Here is a 20,746-nt window from a genome sequence, read left to right as displayed (position 1 = left end):
AGTGAATTGCAAGTGTGGCCTTTGAGCCAAAAGGTTGAACCTGAAATGGCAAAGCCTGAGTTATGGGGGCTTAAAACAGGCACTGTTGGAGCTTAAGTTTCATTTTAGTCAAGAAAATCTATTTCTAAGATGCGTACACCTGTAATCCCAGCACTCAGGAGGCAGAGGCAGGCAGTTCTCTGTAAGTTCAAGGCCAGCCTGTTTGACATAGTGAGTTCCAGGACAACCAGGGCTATGTAAAGACATCCTGTCTCAAAAATTAAAAAAAAAAAAATTATGTCTAAGCCAGGCATGAGAGATCACCTTTATAATCCCAACACAAGGGAGACTAGGGCAGAAGATTCTGTCTGAGTTCAAGTCCAGCCTGGATTACCTAGTGAGTTCCAGACTTGCCTTTGATGTTCAATGAGAAAAATTAACATGATCTCAAAAAAAATTATGGATTGAGGTATAGATCAATATGTCTGAGGCCCAATCACCACAGCATGGACCAAACAAATGGGGAAGAAGGGAAGAAGGGAGGGATAGAGTAAAGAAAAAATAAATCTGAATTCAGGACAAAAACAAAACAAAAAAAACCAAAAAACAAAAAACAAAACAAAACAAAAAAACCAAACCACTCCCCCTGGAGCTGAGTCCCAAAACCCACAGTGGCTCACAACCATTTGTAACTTCAGTTCCAGGGGATCTGACACCATCTTTTGACCTCTGAGGGCAATGTATATGGTGAACAGTCAGATATGTAGGTGAAAACACTGACACACAGTGAGGAAAAAAAAAAAAGAACTACCTCTTCCAGAGCAGGAGAGCCCTACTCCCCGCCCCCCTTTGTCTCCTCTCCCCAGCCCACCAACTTAAGGGAAAGTGCAAAGTCTGTGGAAACAAGACAGGGCAAGAACAAGACTTAAGACCTGAGGCCCCTCGGGGACAGAGATGTGAAGTGAGCCACTCCCTGGCTCGGATGAGCCTGAGCTATCCTGGCGACAAATGCAGGGCCAGGAACATTGAAGAGAGAACAAACCCCGTGGGGTGTTCATCAGAGCTTCTATTTAATGTCAGATAGCAAACATTTATAAACTTTTTATATGACAAAACAAATACATGCAAAGTTACAAATATAGAAAATGTGAAGTACATGCAGATTCAAAGACCAGCTAAGGGTCTACTTTGAATTCATACGGAACTGAGTGCTCGCTGAAAGCCCAAGGGTCACACGGTAAGTATTTAGTACCCAATGGAACGGCCAGTGCGTTCCACACTTCAGATGCTTTAAAACAGAAGGCCTAAGCTTGAAGTTATATTTTATGTATTTTACACAGAAAACCCGCAGTGCAGGCTGAAGCTATTGCAGGGTTGTGTATATGTCTGCTGGGGAAAATACAAAGCAATTTAATTAACAAATTTTGCCTTACTTAAACAATGCTAGCAGAATTTCTTTTCCACTTTGGAATGGAGCCTACTTCTCTCATCAGCAGCCTAAGAGAATGTTTAGATTGTCTCTCTGTTGTCCAGTTCAAATACAAGTACAGAAACTTAGGGCACAAGCTAATTCTAGCTTTTGAAATTATGAGACAGAAACTAAAAAACTCCAGTGTCTTGTCTTTGTACCTTAGCCATCTCTCCGGTCACAGGAGGACCATGTTTTTTAAAGTGCTGGCTCTCCTCAGAGTCAAAATTTTCCTGGTTCAATTCAAGCAAGTCTAAAAATCATTCTAGTGCCTAGGGAATTAACAAAGATTTGCTTTCAACATCAAAAGGATAATTTGATTTTTTTTTCCTGTTCCCTTCAATCAGCTATAGTTTATGTTAGTAAAGAAAGAATTCCACATGTGAATGCTCTAGATATCCAAGGTAGGGCACCATGCCCAAACAGTGGCTTCTTTGGTTGTAGAACCCTTCACCTATGCTAAGTTATATGTCACTGTCACCATGTAGTCTGGGTACAAGTCAGGGGTTACACCAGTATTCACTCACTAGACCAAAACAAAGCCCCGACTAGCCAGCGGTTATTTGGTGTTATATTCTTATTGGCCTGGTGTTAGCACTGGCCAATGATGGACTCAATCAAAGGAACCTGAAGCGAAGGGCATCTGGTCTACTGTACATTTCCCCGGCCTGTCAGTGCCAAGGGTATTAGCCTATGGGGGACATAGAGAAGCAAGAATGAGAACCACCTCAATTGACAGAGCTACAGGTGGATAACCCCTCCCCCAGCCTAGACCACGGGAATGAGAAGGAACAAGCAGGGAGGCCTCTCTCATCCCACGATCAGGAAGATGAGGAAGGAGATGAGGAGGATCACAGGCGGGGAGGAGAAAAGCACGGCGCTGGATCTTCTCCCGTCGTAATAGGCCTGGGACTCCTTCTGGTACTGGGTGGTGCACATCTGCTCCACCACACGCTCCATCATCTTCACGTCGGTCTCCGTGAAGTTCTCCCCCTTGGTGGTGGTGGTGACAGTGTGCTGCTTGATGGTGATGTTGACACAGTCGTGCACGAAGCTGTTCTGGTTGCTGTACTGATCCACCGGCCTGTAGTACACTTGGTTAGGGTAACGGTACATGTTTTCACGGTAGTAGCGGTCCTCCCAGTCGTTGCCAAAATGGATCATGGGCCTGCTCATGGCACTCCCCAGCATGTAGCCACCAAGGCCCCCCACTACTGCCCCAGCTGCGGCAGCACCTGCCACATGCTTGAGGTTGGTTTTTGGCTTGCTGGGCTTGTTCCACTGATTATGGGTACCCCCTCCTTGACCCCAGCCACCGCCATGGGGTTGACCCCAGCTACCACCATGGGGTTGACCCCAGCTACCACCATGGGGTTGTCCCCAGCCACCACCATGGGGCTGCCCCCAGGTGCCACCACTCTGAGGTGGATAACGGTTGCCTCCAGGGCTTCCCTGCCCAGGGTACCGGCTTCCGCCAGTGTTCCACCCTCCAGGCTTTGGCCGCTTTTTGCAGAGGCCGACATCAGTCCATGTAGTCACAAAGAGGGCCAGCAGCCAGTAGCCAAGGTTCGCCATGATGGCTGATCTGCAAAATGAAGAACAAGGCATCAGTGTCCAGCACTTAGGCTGAAGCTCCTTGACATCTGCAGAACAAACGTGTGGAAGTCATGGTGTCAGTCCCCCCTGTGGCTTTTCCTTTAGGAGAAAAGTAAGAAAAAAAAAAAAAAGCTCATTCCCATCCTCTTAGGACAGATGGACAAATGTTTCACTCTGTTCCCTGAAAACAAGAATTACCTCACTTGGTAAACTACATCTGCTCTAGGAAATATTGCATGGTCGTTACGCCCATGTCTTTGAGCTTTAACAACATAATGGAATTTGGAACTGGGCATCATCTTGTGGGCAGCCTGGCAGCGGTACTCAGAAGGCTGCTATAATGGACCCAGGGTGCTGTGGGGTGTGAGCCTCTACACAGAGGAGAATCTTTATCCACAGATGTAGACCTAATTCCTCAGAATTCAGAAAGTCACCTGCAGGGGCAGCTGTGTGGATCTGAGAGTACACCATCCTGAGTAACTAACTTAACACAAGGGCCTGAGTCAGGGTCTAGTCAGGACACTCCTGAGAGGTTGCAGCAGGAGCAGAGACTTGACAAAGCTGACTCAGTGTTTGAGCCCTGGAGACAAGGAATAACTCTCTCGAAAGCCAGGCAGGCATGAGGAAGTGCACGTTGGTGCCCCCAGCACTTGGGAGGTAGAGGCTGAAACAAGATGGCTGTGAGTTCTAATAAGTCTGGGCTTTACAGCTCATGCCTCAGAATCCAAACCAAACCAACGGTCTCTGCTTTGTTGCTGGTTTTTTATGGTCAAGGTTAGTACCTGGCACAGAGGAGGACACACCAGACAGCTGTCAAGTGAAGGAATTAACATCCCCTGAGTATAGTAAAGCCAAGAATCTCCTTGAAGGAATTTTCAACCTAGGTTTATCAGAGACAGGAAACATCTAGGGTTTGGCAGGCTCACTTGAGAATCCCTCACTCTCTCCATAGATGAGAGAGAGAGAGAAAGAAAGAAAAGGGGAGAGAGAGAGAGAGAGAGAGAGAGAGAGAGAGAGAGAGAAAGAGAGAGAGAAAGAGATATCTAGCTATATTCACAAGTGCGGCAGTCTCACATGTGATAAGTAAGTCTGAGTTCAGCATGATTATTTTATTTTATTTTATTTTATTTGAGATAGGGTTTCATTCTGAAGCTAGGGTTTGCTTTGAACTTATGGCAATCCTCCTGTTTCAGCCTCTTCAGTACTCAGATCATAGACACGTACCAGTTTAGTATTAATATTTGAGTGGTTTTTTTCCTTCTGATTTTTGGTACAGAAGGAATAGTATAGTTTAGAAGCACACCAAACAACCTTGCCTGCAAGTTGCAACCCTCCACAGAGTGTACCTTCATCAAATATAGCCTTCTTTCAGATTAGTGACCTGCAAGTGACTCACCCTGGATACTGAGATGCGATCCAAGGGCAGAGGCTAAAGACAACAGTGACTATTGAACAGTATTACCGCACCCTAGGTCAAAACATACACCCCGCAATGCGAGTAAGCCGGAAAACCTAAAAGGCGACACACAGTCACACTCTGGTGAGTCCTGCTTCCGGCACTGACAAAGCCTTCACATCAAAAAAATTAGAAAATTACTTTTCAATTAAATTGTATGATGTATATGAGAAAAACCAGTAAAGAAATTGCTAATGGTCTGGTCCTATTTCTACTTAAGTCACTGAAATGGCAAGTGCACTCAGAAGTAAATCAACATTTATTTAGAAAACACAAGCCAGATTCAAGGACTGAGACCAGGCCAGCTGGGATTTCTGGAAGTTTCTTCTAGTGAGGGTCAGAGAGCTAGACCAGCTTCCACAGTTCCAGCTCTGAACCTTGCAGTTCTGTTCCCTGGTTCCCGTTTTTTCATGGCCCAGCTCTTGGCCTCCATGTGACTGTCTCTTATTTTCGGTCTCAGTCTATCCTGGACTTTGTGGTAAACCCATATAATCCCAGCACATGGTAGGCTGAGACAGGAGGATTGGATGTTAAATATAAGCGTTGGGGAAGAAATCAAAGATAAAGCATTTGTTTAGCTTGTGCTAGGTCCTGCATCAATCCCCAGAACCCCAATCAATCAATCAATCAATCAATCAATCAATCAATCAATCAATCTCTCAGTCCTAACGGATGTTTATGTAAACCACTTTTCCATTCATGCTACGGAGTCAAACCTAGCTGTAAGTTCTTGAATTTCTCTTTGTCTCGGCACACATGAAACTATTAGCAAACCTTTTCAGTTCTATCTTTACAGTGAATCTTAAGCCCTTGGTTTTTCACAGTCTCAATGCTACTATCTTGGTTGGTGCCTCCATAACTGCTCATGTGAATCCTCCCACGGCTGTCCATCTGTCCTCCCTGTCTGTCCCTGAGTCTGTCCAGCTCCTCCTATCTCGTGGTTTCCTTTTAACATGCAGTCACACGATACTGCTTCCCTAAGAGGCATTCTTCTATATCCAGGTTAAAATACAAAGTCCTGACCACACTGCCTGGATGTCACAGGATTTGGCTTCACTCCCTCCACTCCCCAGCCTGCTTAAACCTGTTAGAGACAAAGAATACCCTCAGCGTACACAAAATGAGAGTAGCTTGGCAAGGTAAAGAACTGAAGCTGAGCTGCAGAAGGCCGGGCAGCCAGAAGTTTCCCTTCTGTTTTATTCTACCGCAGGTGGGGATTGTGTCTTTGCCACATGGGCTGGGATCCTCTCTCACAATCTTTTCAGATGGGCTAGTTTTAAAAGAATCCAGACAAAGGAAATGAAGGGAAAGGAGAAAGGGTTGGCTGCCATAGGCCATCAGGGTCTGGGAAGGAAGGCCTTGTTTGTAGGGAGCTGAGGCTTTGTGTAAACAAAGGGTTTTACCAGGTAGGGGAGGTTAAAAGATCCGGATAAAAGTGTTACAAAGTCGGGGTTATGGAGTCTAGGCCTGCTACCTTTAATCGGAAACAAAGCATTCCTCATAAATCTCACAAGGGGATCTTACTAATCTTTGGCCTTTGCTGCTTCCTTGGCCTCGGTAGCTCCTCCTCCCCCAGCAACTCCCGTGGCTCTCAGATGTTGCTCTGCCCCCTCTCCTATCTTCTTTCCCTGCTCCGTTTCTTTCCAGAGCAAGAAACACGCTTGACATAGGTGTGACTGTGGACTTACTGTCCCATTTTCTCCACCATGGGCAGGCTCCTCCAGGGCAGAGTCTTGGGTCTGTTTACAGCAATGCCCCTACAGGGCCTGACCCACAAACACGTACAGGAGGTGCTGAAGGGATGACAAGGAAAGCATCTTACCTGAAGCATAGCAAACGCAACTAGCAATCAGTATCTGCGATGGACGATGGACGGTGAAGGAGAACGTGCTCAAACATTTACAAAACACCCTTTTCTACAACGGCCAGCTAATTTTACTGTTTTACTGAATTAAGCAAACACTTATTTCCCATGCCAGCCACTGTGGTGGGCTCAGGCTGGCTGAAGATGCAGTATTATCTGAAAAAGGCAGGGTGGGAGGCAGAGAAGGCTGCTGGGAAGCATGCTGAGTTGGGCTTTGCATATGCTTCTTTAAGGCTGTACCAGATCCCAGCTCTGGGTGTGGCTCAGGGGAAGAGCATCTGCCTGGACATGTCCTAGTATCCGTCTACTGCAGTAAAAGTTACAGTTGTGTGTTCTGGAGAGAGTCAGGACTGGGAAATGACACCACACAAGAATAAGGACACAGGTGAAGACATGATGGGGACAGACAGCAGCTATAGTGAGGTAGGCGGGGTTCGAGGGACACTGGCAGATCTGAGGACACCTGAACCTGGAGCTGTTAGGCGTGCAGTGGAAAGGCAGGGAGGGGTCAGGTAACAGGCCATCTGTGCACAGTGAGCAGACCTCTGGGACAAATACACCTGCCATTCTTGGTCTAACATTACAACATCCCTTTTGGTCTCAAGACTACCTGTTTTAAAAAGAAAACTAAAAGCTGTGTTGTGCTACCTTCCCCCCCCCACCCCCCGCCCCAATTTGGATGCTGGTTCTACAGCTGGCTTTATGAGAAGACTATGATAGGTCTGACCTGGGTTGTTTTTCAGAAGGAACATTTGTGAAGCAGGGACTTTGTGTACATGTGTTCAAGTCTAGGCTTGTATGTGTAAGCAGAACAGGGCCTGAGCCTTAGGCTGCTGCAGTGAGGGAGCTAACATGGAAACAGAGCCATGTGACTCACTGGGCAGCCTCTGGGGGAACACAGTGTCTGATATCAATGGTGAGTGACTGAAAGAATCTATCTGGGAGCTTAGCTTCTGGACTAGGCAGTTACACGGACAGAACATGAAAAGTGCATCCAATCTGGAGGGAGGTGGATAAGGGATCTGGTTTTGGCTACACTGATGTCAAACAACATGTGGGTTGAAAGTTTCAAGCATCTGGGATAAGGAACAGCCACCAACTGGAGATGTCAGCCAGGGAGCTGTCCCCAGACACACAATAGGACACCAGAGCCATGTTTGCCAGTACTGAAACGGATATTGGATAATGTTGGAGAACTATAAATTATATTAAGACAGGATCATTTCAAAATCAGCTGACAACAAGAACAAAACCCCACTTAATCATAAAATTCCTACACAAGATCATTTCTAAAGAATAACTCAGACTTTACATAAGGCTTAGGGGGGTTAAATACTAAATTCAAAGCCCTTGTTCTAAAAATAGGGTCACCTAAGTGACTAGTTCCTGGGCTGCGGATACAGCGAGTGGCACTGCTTCTGCCTGGTTTCCAGCCCTAGCTCTACAAACAATTGTTGGTTCATTAGGTTGCTAGGAAAGAAAGATTAGATTTCTGAGTTCATGGCTGTGCTGTAATGTCATCTGAGATATTTTAGTAAGTACTTAATAAAGGTCATTATCTATATTTTTCACTAAGAATACTCCTAGAACCCTAGCAATACAAATTTCCGTAGCTTGATAAATATTACAGTAAAACCAGGACACATAATGAACGGCTTCTGAAGACATTTCTTTTAAGAGCAGAAGCAGATTAAAAACCAAAAACTTCCCCTGTTCATAGACTCAAGGTGCTGCCAAAGCCATGTTTAAAAATGAAAAAAATCTCAGATGCAGGAACTAGAAGGAATGAGGTCATGCTGACGTTATTTTCAATTAGCATGATCACAACAGAAGATAAGGTGGCCGGCACACACCTTTATCCCAGCACTTGGGAGGCTGAGGCAGTGGATCTCTAAGTTGAGGCCAGCCTAGTCTACAAATCGAGTTCCAGGACAGCCAAGGCTATACAGAGAAACCCTGTCTCAAAAAACAAAAACAAAACAAAACAACCCCCAAAATAAAAACAAAACCAATCAAATAAAATAAACAATAATAGCTGAATTGAGCAAGGCTGCAGGATACAGGATGAGTGTCTTATTTTTCTATTGCTGTGATTATTCACCATGGCCCAGGCATCTTAGAGAAGAAAGGGTTTTTTTTTTCGGCTAACACTTCCAGAAGGGTAGGAGTCCATCACGATCATGGGGGACAGGGAGCCTGGCAGCAGGCGGGAAGGCGGGAAGGCGGGAAGGCGGGAAGGCGGGAAGGCATGGCACTGCTGCCGCAGGGGAAGTTCACGTCTTGATCCCAAAGCAGAAGGCAGAGACAGCTAACTGGAGATGGCAAAAGTGTTTGGAAACCTTACAGCCCTTCCTCCAGTGACACACTTCCTTCAGCAAGGCCATACTTCCTAATCCTTCCCAATGGCCACCAACTTGGGACCAAAATACTCAAATGCCTAAGACTTATGGAAACATCTCATTTAAACCACCACAATGAACATAGAAACCAAGATCATCTCTATACCAGCCACAATTAACTAGAAAAACTAGATAGTCACATAGCAAGCAAACTGTAAAATATCTAGAAGTGACAAAGCTAAATAAAAAATAATTTTTACATGGCAGAAATTCAAAACTTTAACTCTAGATTGATTTTTCTGAATAACCTAATAAACACACATGGAAAAAAGATATATTTATTATATGGGAAAAGACATATTTATTAATCAAAAGCCAACCTTAAAGGAAGAAAGGGGGGAATGTAGCACAACAGACTTGAATCATCCTATAAAGCCATTTTTTAAAAAAGTACCAAAAAGCCACTTAAAATTCAGAAACAGAACAACAGAATAAAGTTCAAATATGGAAGCAGGTATACATTTTATAAAAGCACTTGATATATCAGTGGGTACCACAAACCAGTAAGAAAGAAAGGCTTGATGCTTCTGAGAAACTGAAGAAATACCAAATGAATTCCTAACCCCATAAGCAAAAGTAGACTCTAGATATGACACAGTGAGACCCATCTCTAAACGTAAAACAATAAATAGGCCATTGAAAAGAATAGTTTTCTAAAGTACAAATGGTCAATAAACATATAAAAAATGTTCAATATCACCAGCTATCACAGACTCGCACATTAAAATTACACAGTGAAGCCATCTCTTCCAGGTTAGAGTGTCTACCCTTAAGGCAAACAACAAATGCTGGCAAGGATGAGGAGAAAAAGGAATCCTTAAATTAGACCTCACCATGGAAATGTTCTAGGTTCTGTGGAAAACAGAAACTAGATGCACCACATGACCTAGCTATACCAATGTTAGGTATTTATCCAAAGGATTCCAAGTGAACACATCTGAGACACCTGCAGGCTGCTGTTTATTATAGTACCATTTACCAAAGCTAAGTTATGGAACCAGCCTAGGTGTCTATCAACAGAGAAGGGGATAAAGACAATGGGGCTTTATTTAGCCATAAAGAAAAGTAAAATTATGCCATTTGGAGAAAAATGGATGCAACCAGAGATTAACATTTCAAATAAATCAAGTCGGGCAAATGTTGCATGTTTTCTCTCACATATGGTTCCTAGATTTTACATAGATACATAAAATAATGTCTGTCTGTCTGTCTGTCTGTCTGGCACAAAAGGACAGTGAACCTGTCTAGGGGAAGACTGGGAGGCAGGAGAAGGAAGAAAGAGAAGGTAGTGGGCATAGCTAAAGTACATTGTGTATTGTATGAAAATGTTCTTACGTAACTCAATACTATGTACATTAACTATATATGTCAGTTTTAAAAACCTGTATGTCTTAATACTTCCATGTATTGTGTATGTCCATGGTATATGCATATGTGTATGCAAATGAACATGCATGTGTATGCACATGTATATGATATTAAAATATTAATATATAATAAAGATGAGTGTCTTTGTGAGCCCGAAGGTCTAGGGCTTTCCAGACAAGGAGACACAAAGCACAGGCAAACCCAGAGGGGTGAATTTGATGAATAATAACCAAGAAATCTTGTTCAATGCTATGAAAGGAACCACCATGAGCAAAGCCAATAGAACATGTCCGTAATGCTAGTGTGCACAGTGCTAACAGAGTTTGTAGCATTAAAGCTGGACAGGAGGGTTCTTTCTAGAATCTAGAAAGAAGCTTTACAAAAAGTAAGTCATCAAGTCTCTGAGAAAATTATTAACATATAAATCACTAATTTCAGTAGTGGGAGTTAATATACTTTGAAATTATATTTTTAATATAATTTCAGTATGGGAGTTAATAATTTTAATATACTTACAAACCCGTTGGTTTGTAAGTATATTAAAAGTCCTTAGGAACCAGAGAAAATGAGAGCAAAAAATAAAAGGGGAGTTGGATGTTGTCAAGATGGCGGACTCATGGGGGTCCAGGAGCCCACCCAGCCAGCAGGAGAACATGAGCGGTAGAAATGGGTAGTAAAAATGAAAATGCCAATGACTAACACAACTAAAAAGGGAGAATACAAAGAGAAACTTTCAAAATGAACTATTGTATTTGTAAGAAGTCATTTACCAAATAAATCTAGAACATGTGGACTTTCTAAATAAAATGGAGAGTTATTTGATAATATAGACACACATTGTATCATTCGAAAACACAGCAGCGAAGCAGAGTTGTAACTCAGTGGCAGGGCACTTGGCTAGGATGTTTGAGGCCCTGGGTTCGAGTCCCAGCATCAAAAAAGATAAATAAATAAAACTGCCCCAACATGGCAGCTGTAGGTTAGACATGAGAAAGGGAAAATACACTCAGAATGAGAAAGCTTTAGAGGGACAGTAACTATACACCATATTCATTTTATGGACTAAAAATCTTTGGGAAATGGGCACCCTTCCCATTAACTTATGAATTATAAAAGTGACTTTAGAGTGAACCCATTCAACATATCTTTATTGAGTAAGTAGTATATGCATTTTAAAAAGCAGAGCTGGGTATAGTGTCATACGCCTATACAAGAAAGAATCTTCCTTTATGTGATGAAAACATCAAGCCTACTGCCATTTTTAGATTGTTCTAGGAGCTTACAGAGTTGTGGTTTCTATGTGAAAATGATAGAAAATCACCTAGGAAGGCCTTTGGGGGTAAAAAAAAAAAAAAAGTATGCTCACTAAAATGGCGGTCTTTGAAATCTGCTGCATCTAAAGATACAGTGGGGTAAACATTCCATTCAAATGACATTAAGAAACACAAACTATCTAGGGTTCAGCCTCAATATAAATAGCAGACAATGAGGAAAGCTATAAAATTTTGCTGAGATATTAAAAAAAAATTACTAGAGGGCTGGAGAGATGGCTCACTGACTGCTCTTTCGAGTTTAAATCCCAGTAACCACATGGTGGCTCACAACCATCTGTAATGGGATCCGATGCCCTCCTCTGCTGGTGTCTGAAAGCAGCTTCAGTGTGCTCATATACATAAAGTAAATAAATAAATATTTAAAAAAAATAATAGAAAAAGCAAATGATATATATGTATTAATGGATTTTAGAAACCCATGTAAGAAGAGATTGCAAATCTATCCAAATAATACAGGGCCAACGCCATTTTATCCAAATCCAGAGGACTTTAAGGAACATGGTGCAGAGACACTTGACAGGATACAGGACATGGTGTTCATGAATGCAGTCCCAGCGACTGAGAGGTGGAGGCAGGGGGATCAGGAGCTTAGGGCCAGCCTTGATTACGAAATGAGTTGGAAGCCAGACTGGGCTGAGACCCAGTCAGCCTTCCCTGCCTGTCTGCCTAAAAGGGTCTGGATGATGGATTTAGCTCAATGCTAGAGCATCTGTCTGCTACATGTGAGACTCTGAATCTGCTTCCCAGCACCAAACCAAACAAACCGAACAAACAACCCCAACCAACCAACCAACCAACCAACCAAACAAACAAAAACCCAAACAAACCCCCTAAAAACTGAAGAAATTCTGTGTGAGCACAGAATCCAGAGCAAACTTGGTCCAGCATCATGTCAAGCTACACAGACATCACAAGGTTCTGCTCACAGGAGCAACATGTGCAGCTGTGGAACCAAAGAGAGGGTACAAAAGGTCTATGAGTCACTCAGTTATTCTATTTCTGCTATGCATGGGCATCAAGGAACAGAGCTGCTAAGAACTTCTCTCAAAGCTGTAGCAGCCTAAGATGCTGCTGCTGAGATCCATATATATTGATCAGTCTCTGCAGTCCACTAGGCAGTAGTCTGAGATTCAGAATACATACAACTTGAAGTTTAATTCGTTAAATTATAAAGCAGAGAAAATGAGACACACACACACACACACACACACACACACACACACACACACAGAGAGAGGCACACAGACATATACATACACAAATTTATACAAACACAATATGCACACAAATACACATAAAGACAGACACACATATACATAGACAGACACCCTCTACTACCCATCCCTGTCTTTCTTGTGCTAAGTATAATTAATCCACTTCTCGTCATTTGATGTCATTATCTGACTCATTATCAGGGCTACTTTAAGAACCTTTGAAAAACCATCAGATATCCTCCTGGGACAGCCGGGAAGTGTTTAGAGATGGAATGGGAGAGGTTGGAACAGGCTCCCACGGAGCCTGCTGCCCGCCTGCCTGCCTGCCTGCCTGCCTGCCTGCCTGCCCGCCCTCCTTCCCTCCCTCACAAAGTTAGGTCACCTGGAACTCAACACTTTACACTTTCTGTTACCAGGATGCAGCTCCTTTGGGGTAGCCACTCAACACTGCAGTGGCAACGAACAGAGGACTGTTTAACATACTGGAACAGAAGTTCTCCCACGTTTAAGAGCTAATGCATACACTATCCATTTATGCATTACTTTATAATGCTGTAGCTACCCCTGCCTTAGATACAGATGTATTTTTAAGTATTTATTATGCAGGAGCTCACAGATACCTTTCAAGAATGGAATGGGAAAGTTAAAACCAACATTCAGAAAAACCAGCTGGGTGCGGTGACTTGGTTCAGAACTTGGAATAGGACTAGAAGGTTGCACACAGGGAGTCCCAGGTCAGCCTGGGCATATGAAACCCTGCCTCAAAACCAACACTGAAGCAAAACCAAAAAACTCAACCCTCAAACCAAGAACAAACAAAAGAAAAAGCCCAAAGTAAAAAGCAAAACAAACAAACAAACAAATAAAACCCTTCACTCTACCTTTCGTACTTGGTTGAGACTTGGCATAAAAATGCTTATCTATTTTCATTATTTTAAAAATGCTTACAGTTCCTTGGCCCAGCAAAATTTTTGAGAGAGCACTGGCCTTTGTCCCATAGAATCAAGCTGACTTTACACGACAGCAGTGGACAGAGAGGCATGAGTCCCACATGACTTGATGGCCTCTGGAGCAAGGGCGGTGCTGAGTTTTCTGGCCCCCATTTCCCCAGACAGTTGGTGATTTTCAGCCCTCCCATCCCCCGAAGACCATCACGATTCACAAGGCACTTACAGTCTGCTTGGCGCTCCTAAATTGGACTGGTACCACTAGGAAGGCAGAATGCTTCAGCTCAGTTGAAATGGTTCAGTTTTGAAATGTACTCAGGAGTCCTTTAAAACAACAAAAAGAAAAAACTAGACTTGATAAATAAGTCTGAGAACTGAAATGCAATCTAATCTAATATGCAAATTGTCAAACCACTACTAAAGAGTCACACAAAATGGAGCAGTATTTGAAAATGAAAATGAGGGCAGATCAAACATATTCCAAAAAAAGCAAACAGGACATGGTCTATGTTATTTTAGAAACTGAAAACCTACCCCTGGGTTCAATCCCCAGTATTCCCCAGTATTTCAAGAAAAGAAGCCTGTGAACTTTTTTTTTTTTTTCCAACTAAGTTAGTGGAAACAACATAGCAACAAACATACAGCCAAGATCAGACACATCTTCCAGGCTCCTTCATTGCTGCTCTTCTGGGCTTTTCAGTGAGTATGGCATGAATCCAGGAGAGCCTCGGTCTCCTCACCTCTACTTTGACTCTCAGTTTTCCCCAGTGATACATGGAGTCTAAAATAAAGTGGTCACGATTGCTACGGCTCCCATCACGGGCCTGTTAGTTTCTTAGCTGCTCGGCTGTTAAACACTTAGGCTGATTTTCAGTTGGATCTCATTTTCTCTAACTGCTGGCCATATGGCTCCCCTGGCCCTTTGTTGGTTCCTTCTCAGGTAAATTGCCAGAAGTGGGGTTTCTGGGTCACAGCATGCAACTAATAATACCTCACCAGATTGTTTTACTGCTGGGCACAGGGGCTTATGCCTGTACCAGGGCATTCTGGGGAGTCTCGGGGAGGATTGCCACAAATTTGAGGCCTGCCTGGTCTACATAGCCAATTCCAGCTACATATTGAAAGACTGTTATGAGCTCACAAACAAGCACACTCCAAACTAACCAATGAATCAAACAAGAAAAACCCTTTACTGACTTACAGTATCCTGGATTTAAGTGTGAATGGGAAACAAAATAGTATATCTTCAACATCAAGTTTTATGCAGTTAATCTCTGCAATAAATGCCAGCCATGGGTAGCAGTTTTCTCCTTCCTAAATATGAAGGAAAGGGATGGAGGGGGTATTCAGCAGGTAAGAGCTCTGGTTGCTTTTCCAAGAGGACCTGGGTTTGGTTCTGAGCTCCCCTGTGGCAGGGGCTCACATAACCACTACTTCCAGGACATCCAGTACCCTCTTCTGACCTCCACAGAACCATGTATACAGGCTTATGTGGATCCGAAACACTCATGCACATAAAATAAATACTAGTCCTTTAAAGAAGAAACTAAATAAAAGGAACCCCAGGCAATGCCATGTCATAACATTGGTGGTAAAGCAATCTTTCTAGCCCTTAAATAGAGTCACCTGCTCCCAAACCTGAACATGGTGGTTTAAGGCAACCTCTAGGTTCGGGTTGCTGTTGCCATTGTCTCTATTTAATGGATGTAAAGACAACAAACAAACTTGCTTTAATTTGCATCTTATTCAGAAAATGACTCATCGTTTAGTCCCTGCTATAAATAATATGGAAAGCTTGTGTCAGATTCAAATACGACACAAACCATCCCTACTTCCTTTGAGCCTCTTTGAAGCTCTCGGATGTGTGTGTGTAGGAAAAGTATTTCCTTTTCTTCGTTGAATAGTTAAATTTTCAAGATGTCTGGCATTTTAATGCAAAATGTTGATACCTGTTTGTGGTATAATTAAATTTACACGTCTTTAATCCCATTCTCCCAGGAGTTTCCCTTAAGAAATGGGCAATTCAGCACACTGGCAACTGCTATTAAACCACGATATTCAAAGTACAAGAAAATAAGACAACCATGAAAACGCCTAGTCAGGGCAGGGAAGGCGCACGGCGGCGTTGAGTATGAAACTGAGCAAGGAAGCAATGACTGTGGTGCTGAGGACGGATGAAACCGTGTTGGAATCACGAGGTAAAATTACGTTCTCTGTAGCTATTACAAAGAGAGAAGAAAATAGCAAAGGACAGTCAAAAGACGCCACCCCCACCCCCAGCGATGCTGAGCTGTGAGTCGGGCTCGGGAAGGAAAGGCTAGCTCCGGGCTTCGCTCCCCGCCTCGCTCCCTAGGGATTCAGGTCCCTCCATGAGTCGCACAGCAGCGGTGCACAGTCACCTTCCAGCTAGGCTCAGCCCCAGTCTCAGCCCCGCGGCCTCAGGGCCCCGAGAGGCGCAGTGAGCGGAGTTTGGTGACGGGAAAGCTGAGTGCTAGCCGAGGCCTGGCTTTAGCAGCGCGCTTACCTGCCACCGACGCGAAGCGACGCCCAGAATCGGTCTGCTGCTCTGACACTGTGGGGGAGCGGAGAGTGGGGAGTAGAAAGGGGAGGGGCAGGTAGGGATCTGGGCGGGGCGAGGGGCGGGGCGTGGTACTCACCAATGCCCGCGCCGCGTCTCTCGCGGGGGATGAGTCACCGCTCCGGACTGGCTTAAATGCTTGTCTCTGTTTAAACCGCCCCCGAGTGTCAGCACTCCCTGACAACACTCAGCGACTATAAAAATCATCTTTAATGGAAGACTGATCCAGAACCCAGTGCTTCCGTTACATAATGGGTAGTTGGGAAAATGAAAGGTTACCTAACGGAGCGAGAAAGCCATCGTTGAACTTTGGTAACAAGAAATTGGTAAAGAGGAAGATTTTTGACTTTTCTCCATAAACTATAAAAGAATTAGAGGCCTAGAAAGTATATTAGCCATTGCATGTTGGCTTATTACTCTGTTGATTCTTTTCGCCTTCTTTCCTTTCTTTTTCTTTTCTTTCCCTCCCTTTTTTATCTTTGGAGACAGAGTCTCGTAGCCCAAATTGGCCTGGTTTACCCACTAAGTCGTTCAAGCTGACCTCAAACTCAAAGCAGAGCTTCTGCCTCTACCTCCTGAGTTCTAGGATTATAGACATGCACCACCGTGCCCAGCTCATTTAATCACTTTTTGCTTTTATTGTGTCCAAAGGAAAAAAAAATGCACTACTTTTAACAGCTCCCACTGAACACAGCCTGAAGCAACTTAAACAAAATGATGTTCTAATTCAAGATGCCTGCTGACTTGGACAGGTGAAAGCCTGCAATCAGGAAGCTGAGGCAGGAGACTCTCAAGTTCAAGGCTGACCTGGGCAACATAATGAGACCTTGTTTTAAACAGGGGAAGGTTAGGAGCTGGGGCGCTGGTTCAGTTCCCCAGCATGAGGACCTGGGTTTGGAGTCCAGGGGACACTGGACAGTGATTGGAGAAGACAAGACATTGACCTTTGGCCCCCACACGTAGGTTGACATACACCCTCATGTGCATGTGCACACAGCCCCATACACATGTAACATACTCCCATGCCATGAATATAAATTGCTGCCAATACTGGGACAGAAGAGGGACCACAGGGAAACATAATCTCCTGTTCCCTTGACAAACACAACATTGGATTTGGATTAAATATTCATGTCCAGCATTAGGATCCAGGAGGAGAGGGTGAGAAAGGAGTATTGGAGCCAGAGAATTATAGTTATTATAAAGTAATCGTGTGTTATCATTGTGTCTCCCCAGGCCCTGTGTGTGTGCATGTGTGTGTTGTGTGTATATATGTGGGTAGGCTCTTGACAGCTGTTGGAGAAGAGAACACGAGAGGGCTGGAAAACACAGCCTTTGGCTGAGATGATTCAATTACAGTGAAACTAGATTTTAGCCTGTTAGAAATGAACAGTGCTGGTGGCTGCTTGACACTTACTCTGACTTCTTCTTCTTCTTCTTCTTCTTCTTCTTCTTCTTCTTCTTCTTCTTCTTCTTCTTCTTCTTCTTCTTCTTCTTCTTCTTTTTTTCGGTTTTTCGAGACAGGGTTTCTCTATGTAGTCCTGGCTGTCCTGGAACTCACTCTGTAGACCAGGCTGGCCTCGAACTTAGAAATCCGCCTGCCTCTGCCTCCCAAGTGCTGGGATTAAAGGTGTGCGCCACCACTGCCCAGCTTACTCTGTGTTCTTAATGAATGAATACACTGACCATCATTCAGAGCCTTGCCTTCCTGCCTCAGAGAGTACTCATTGTGATCAGGGTGACCGCATCTTTGGATTCCTCAGAGGCCCTCCACTTGCTGTCCAGAGGGCAGGGGAGGAGTGGGAGAGGGCGGCTAGATTAGCTTAGGTAAGTGACCAGCTTGCCCCCCCTTTCTACCTGGCCTTCCCCATGGAGGGATTCTGAAAGGCTTGGTTAAAAAAGACATCAAAACTCAGCTTTTTCCTCAAAGAATCAAATATCTACTGGCTGACTGCTCTCTACCCACCAGGAAGTGGCTTTAAAAGCTTTTTGGATAGGGGTTGAGAGGTTTCTAGAAATGAAAGGGGACTGACAGCTCGGCAGCTACCTGGCTATAATAATAACCTATTTGGTTATTATTGCTATGCAAGGCTGGGCATGGTGGTATAAGCCTGCCAACCTAGCACTTGGGAAGTCATTGTTGGGAGAAAGGACATAATTTAAAATAAGCATGTGGCTGGTGAGTTTATGGCAAGGCTGAGAGGGTCGAACCTCTTTCTGATGTTTGGTGGCTGTTCTGAGTTACAGCTTTGTGCAGGGAGTGTGATGGGTTTGCTGTTTTGAATGGCTGAATGAGACTACAAACGTGACAATGGTTGGAACTATCACCAAAGCTAACTTGCAGCACTGCATTATTTTTCTTTCATTAAATAAAGAAAATGAGGCAAACCAGGCTTGACAAATAGGCTCTGAAGAAGCTATCACAAAACTCCCTCTGACAACTCTGGCTTCCCCCATGCATGCTTGATGCTTCTGATTTTTTTTCTGCTAAGGAGATGCACCTTGAGACAGAAAGCTAAGGGCTGAGCACCTGGTGTGAGTACCACAAGGACTCAAGCCTGCACCAAGGCAGAAGCCTGCATCTGTGTTAAACGCATTCCAGACCCCAGGCCTGTTGGGGTAGAGTCTTGGGGAAGTAACAACTTGCTTGAAAGTAGGTTGTCGCGCCTGTGGCTCAAAGCACAGGTTTGAAACTTCTGCCTTCTTAGAAATGCCAAGATGGCACAATTTGACCGTAACGTGCAAATAATATAACATGGGGTTCCAGTTTGAATGTGGGGTTACAGTTTGAATGTGTCCCCTTCAAATGTCACCAGTGGGGTGTTATTTTGAAGTGAGGCCTCCTTCCCCTCATGATTGGGGTTCAGGCCCTTGTAAAGGAAGTTTCAAACATAGCCTTTTGGTTTGTATGTAAAGTACTCCACAGGCTCTTGTTGATGGATGCTTGTTTCCAGGGAGTGGTGCTGTTCCAGGGTTTATAGAACCTTTGATATATGACCCCTATACCTAATTTGAAGATCGTGTTACATAATGTTGACAGCAAGTTTCAGAATCCCCTTCAGCCTGGTGCATATAAAATGCAATTTACTCTGCTTGTGAGCCTAGCCTTTAAAGGTTGAGCCATCCCTTCAGCCCAGAATGAAACTTCTTATGATGCAGTAGACAACAACTGGCACCAGGACAGCCAAGCCAGGGGCAGCCAAGCCAGGGGCAGCTGAACCAGGGGCAGCTGAACCAGGGGCAGCCAAGCCTCCCCAGGCAGCGTATGAACAACTGTCCCTCTTGCCCCCTTTCTTCCATCATTTGTTATACATGACAAAACTTGTATATTTCCAATAAATACATTAGAAAATATAGAAAAGAATAAAGAAAACCATTCATGGTGGGACCCGAGGGATGGCTCAGTAGTTAAGAACACTGGCTGCTTTTCCAGAGGTCCTGGGTTCAGTTTCCAGCACCCCTGTGGTGGCTCACAAACTTCTGAAACTCCAGTTCTAGGAGATCCAGTGTTCTCTTTTGGTCTCTGCAGGAGCCAGCCATGCATGTGGTACACAAACATACTTTCAGGCAAAACACCCATGCACATGAAATCAATGAAAATATCTTAAACTACTCCTGGTTTTATTCCTCTTGTCCTTTCTGCAATTAAGCAGCTACAGCTCTGAGTATTGAACTAGTTTTTCCCTGGATTTCAGTATCTTCTGTAATGCTATTTTCATTGTTTCCATGCATTCCAGTGGGTGCCTGGAACACACATCCCTGCCACCAGATGCCATGCCAGGAATCCAAGTCATGGGAAGACATGGCAGGTGTCTTGGTTTTGGAATCAAGAAGCCAACATGCTTGGATCAGTATATTTCTCCAAAAAAAGGGTCCCCTGAGTCTCCTGGTACAGAACCACAGTTGTTTTCTAACCACTGCCAACTTGATATAAGAAAATGGTGTTTGTTCAATGAATACTTAAAGGTCTATTGATTGATTTAAGACTGTCTTAGTTAGGGTTTTATTGCTGTGAACAGACATCATGACCAAGGCAACTCTTATGAAAAAATACATTTAATTGGTGCTGGTTTACAATTTCAGAGGTTTAGTCCATCATGGTGGGACACATCCAGGCAGACATGGTGCTGAAGGAGCTGAGAGTTCTACATTTTAGTTCAAGGGCAGCAACAGGAGACTATCTTCTGCAGGCAGCCAGGAAGAGGGTCTCTCTTGCACTGAGATGAGATTGTGCACCAGGAGACCTCAAGCCTACCTATACGCTGACACCCTTTCTCCAACAAGGCCACACCTACCTATTCCAACAGGGACACACTTCCTAATAGTGCCACTCCCTGGGCCAAGCATATTCAAACCACCATAAAGACTAATTGTGAAATCCTGGCACTTCTAAAGAACTTCAATGAGGAAGCATTCCCACTTTAAGGAGCAGGAGGTGGAGATTGCCTAACAATCTTCTGGTCACTTGCTCTTCGTTTCTTCCTGGTTTCTTTCCTCTTTCTTAGATGCTCATCTACGTTACTCTCATCATTCAGATTATACC

The 20,746-nt window shown here is 44.0% G+C and overlaps 1 protein-coding gene across 1 annotated transcript; it reads right to left on the bottom strand.

Moving 5' to 3' along the window:
• Nucleotides 1-1,030: 1,030 nt before the first annotated feature.
• Prnp (prion protein (Kanno blood group)) lies at nt 1,031-16,246 on the bottom strand. Its single transcript, XM_034493892.2, has 3 exons — nt 16,150-16,246; nt 13,852-13,949; nt 1,031-3,032 (listed from the first exon to the last, which is right to left on the bottom strand). Exon 3 carries the CDS (start codon nt 3,020-3,022, stop codon nt 2,258-2,260), a length of 765 nt encoding a protein of 254 aa, XP_034349783.1. The 5' UTR covers nt 3,023-3,032; nt 13,852-13,949; nt 16,150-16,246; the 3' UTR covers nt 1,031-2,257.
• Between the last annotated feature and the right edge of the window lie 4,500 nt (nt 16,247-20,746).

This window comes from Arvicanthis niloticus, chromosome 2 (assembly GCF_011762505.2).
Source record: "Arvicanthis niloticus isolate mArvNil1 chromosome 2, mArvNil1.pat.X, whole genome shotgun sequence".
Taxonomy (NCBI): domain Eukaryota; kingdom Metazoa; phylum Chordata; class Mammalia; order Rodentia; family Muridae; genus Arvicanthis; species Arvicanthis niloticus.
This window is presented reverse-complemented; position numbering and strand designations above follow the sequence as displayed.

Excerpts from the sequence above, each read along its gene's own strand:
- Prnp (XM_034493892.2), bottom strand. The coding sequence starts at position 3,022 with ATGGCGAACCTTGGCTACTGGCTGCTGGCCCTCTTTGTGACTACATGG.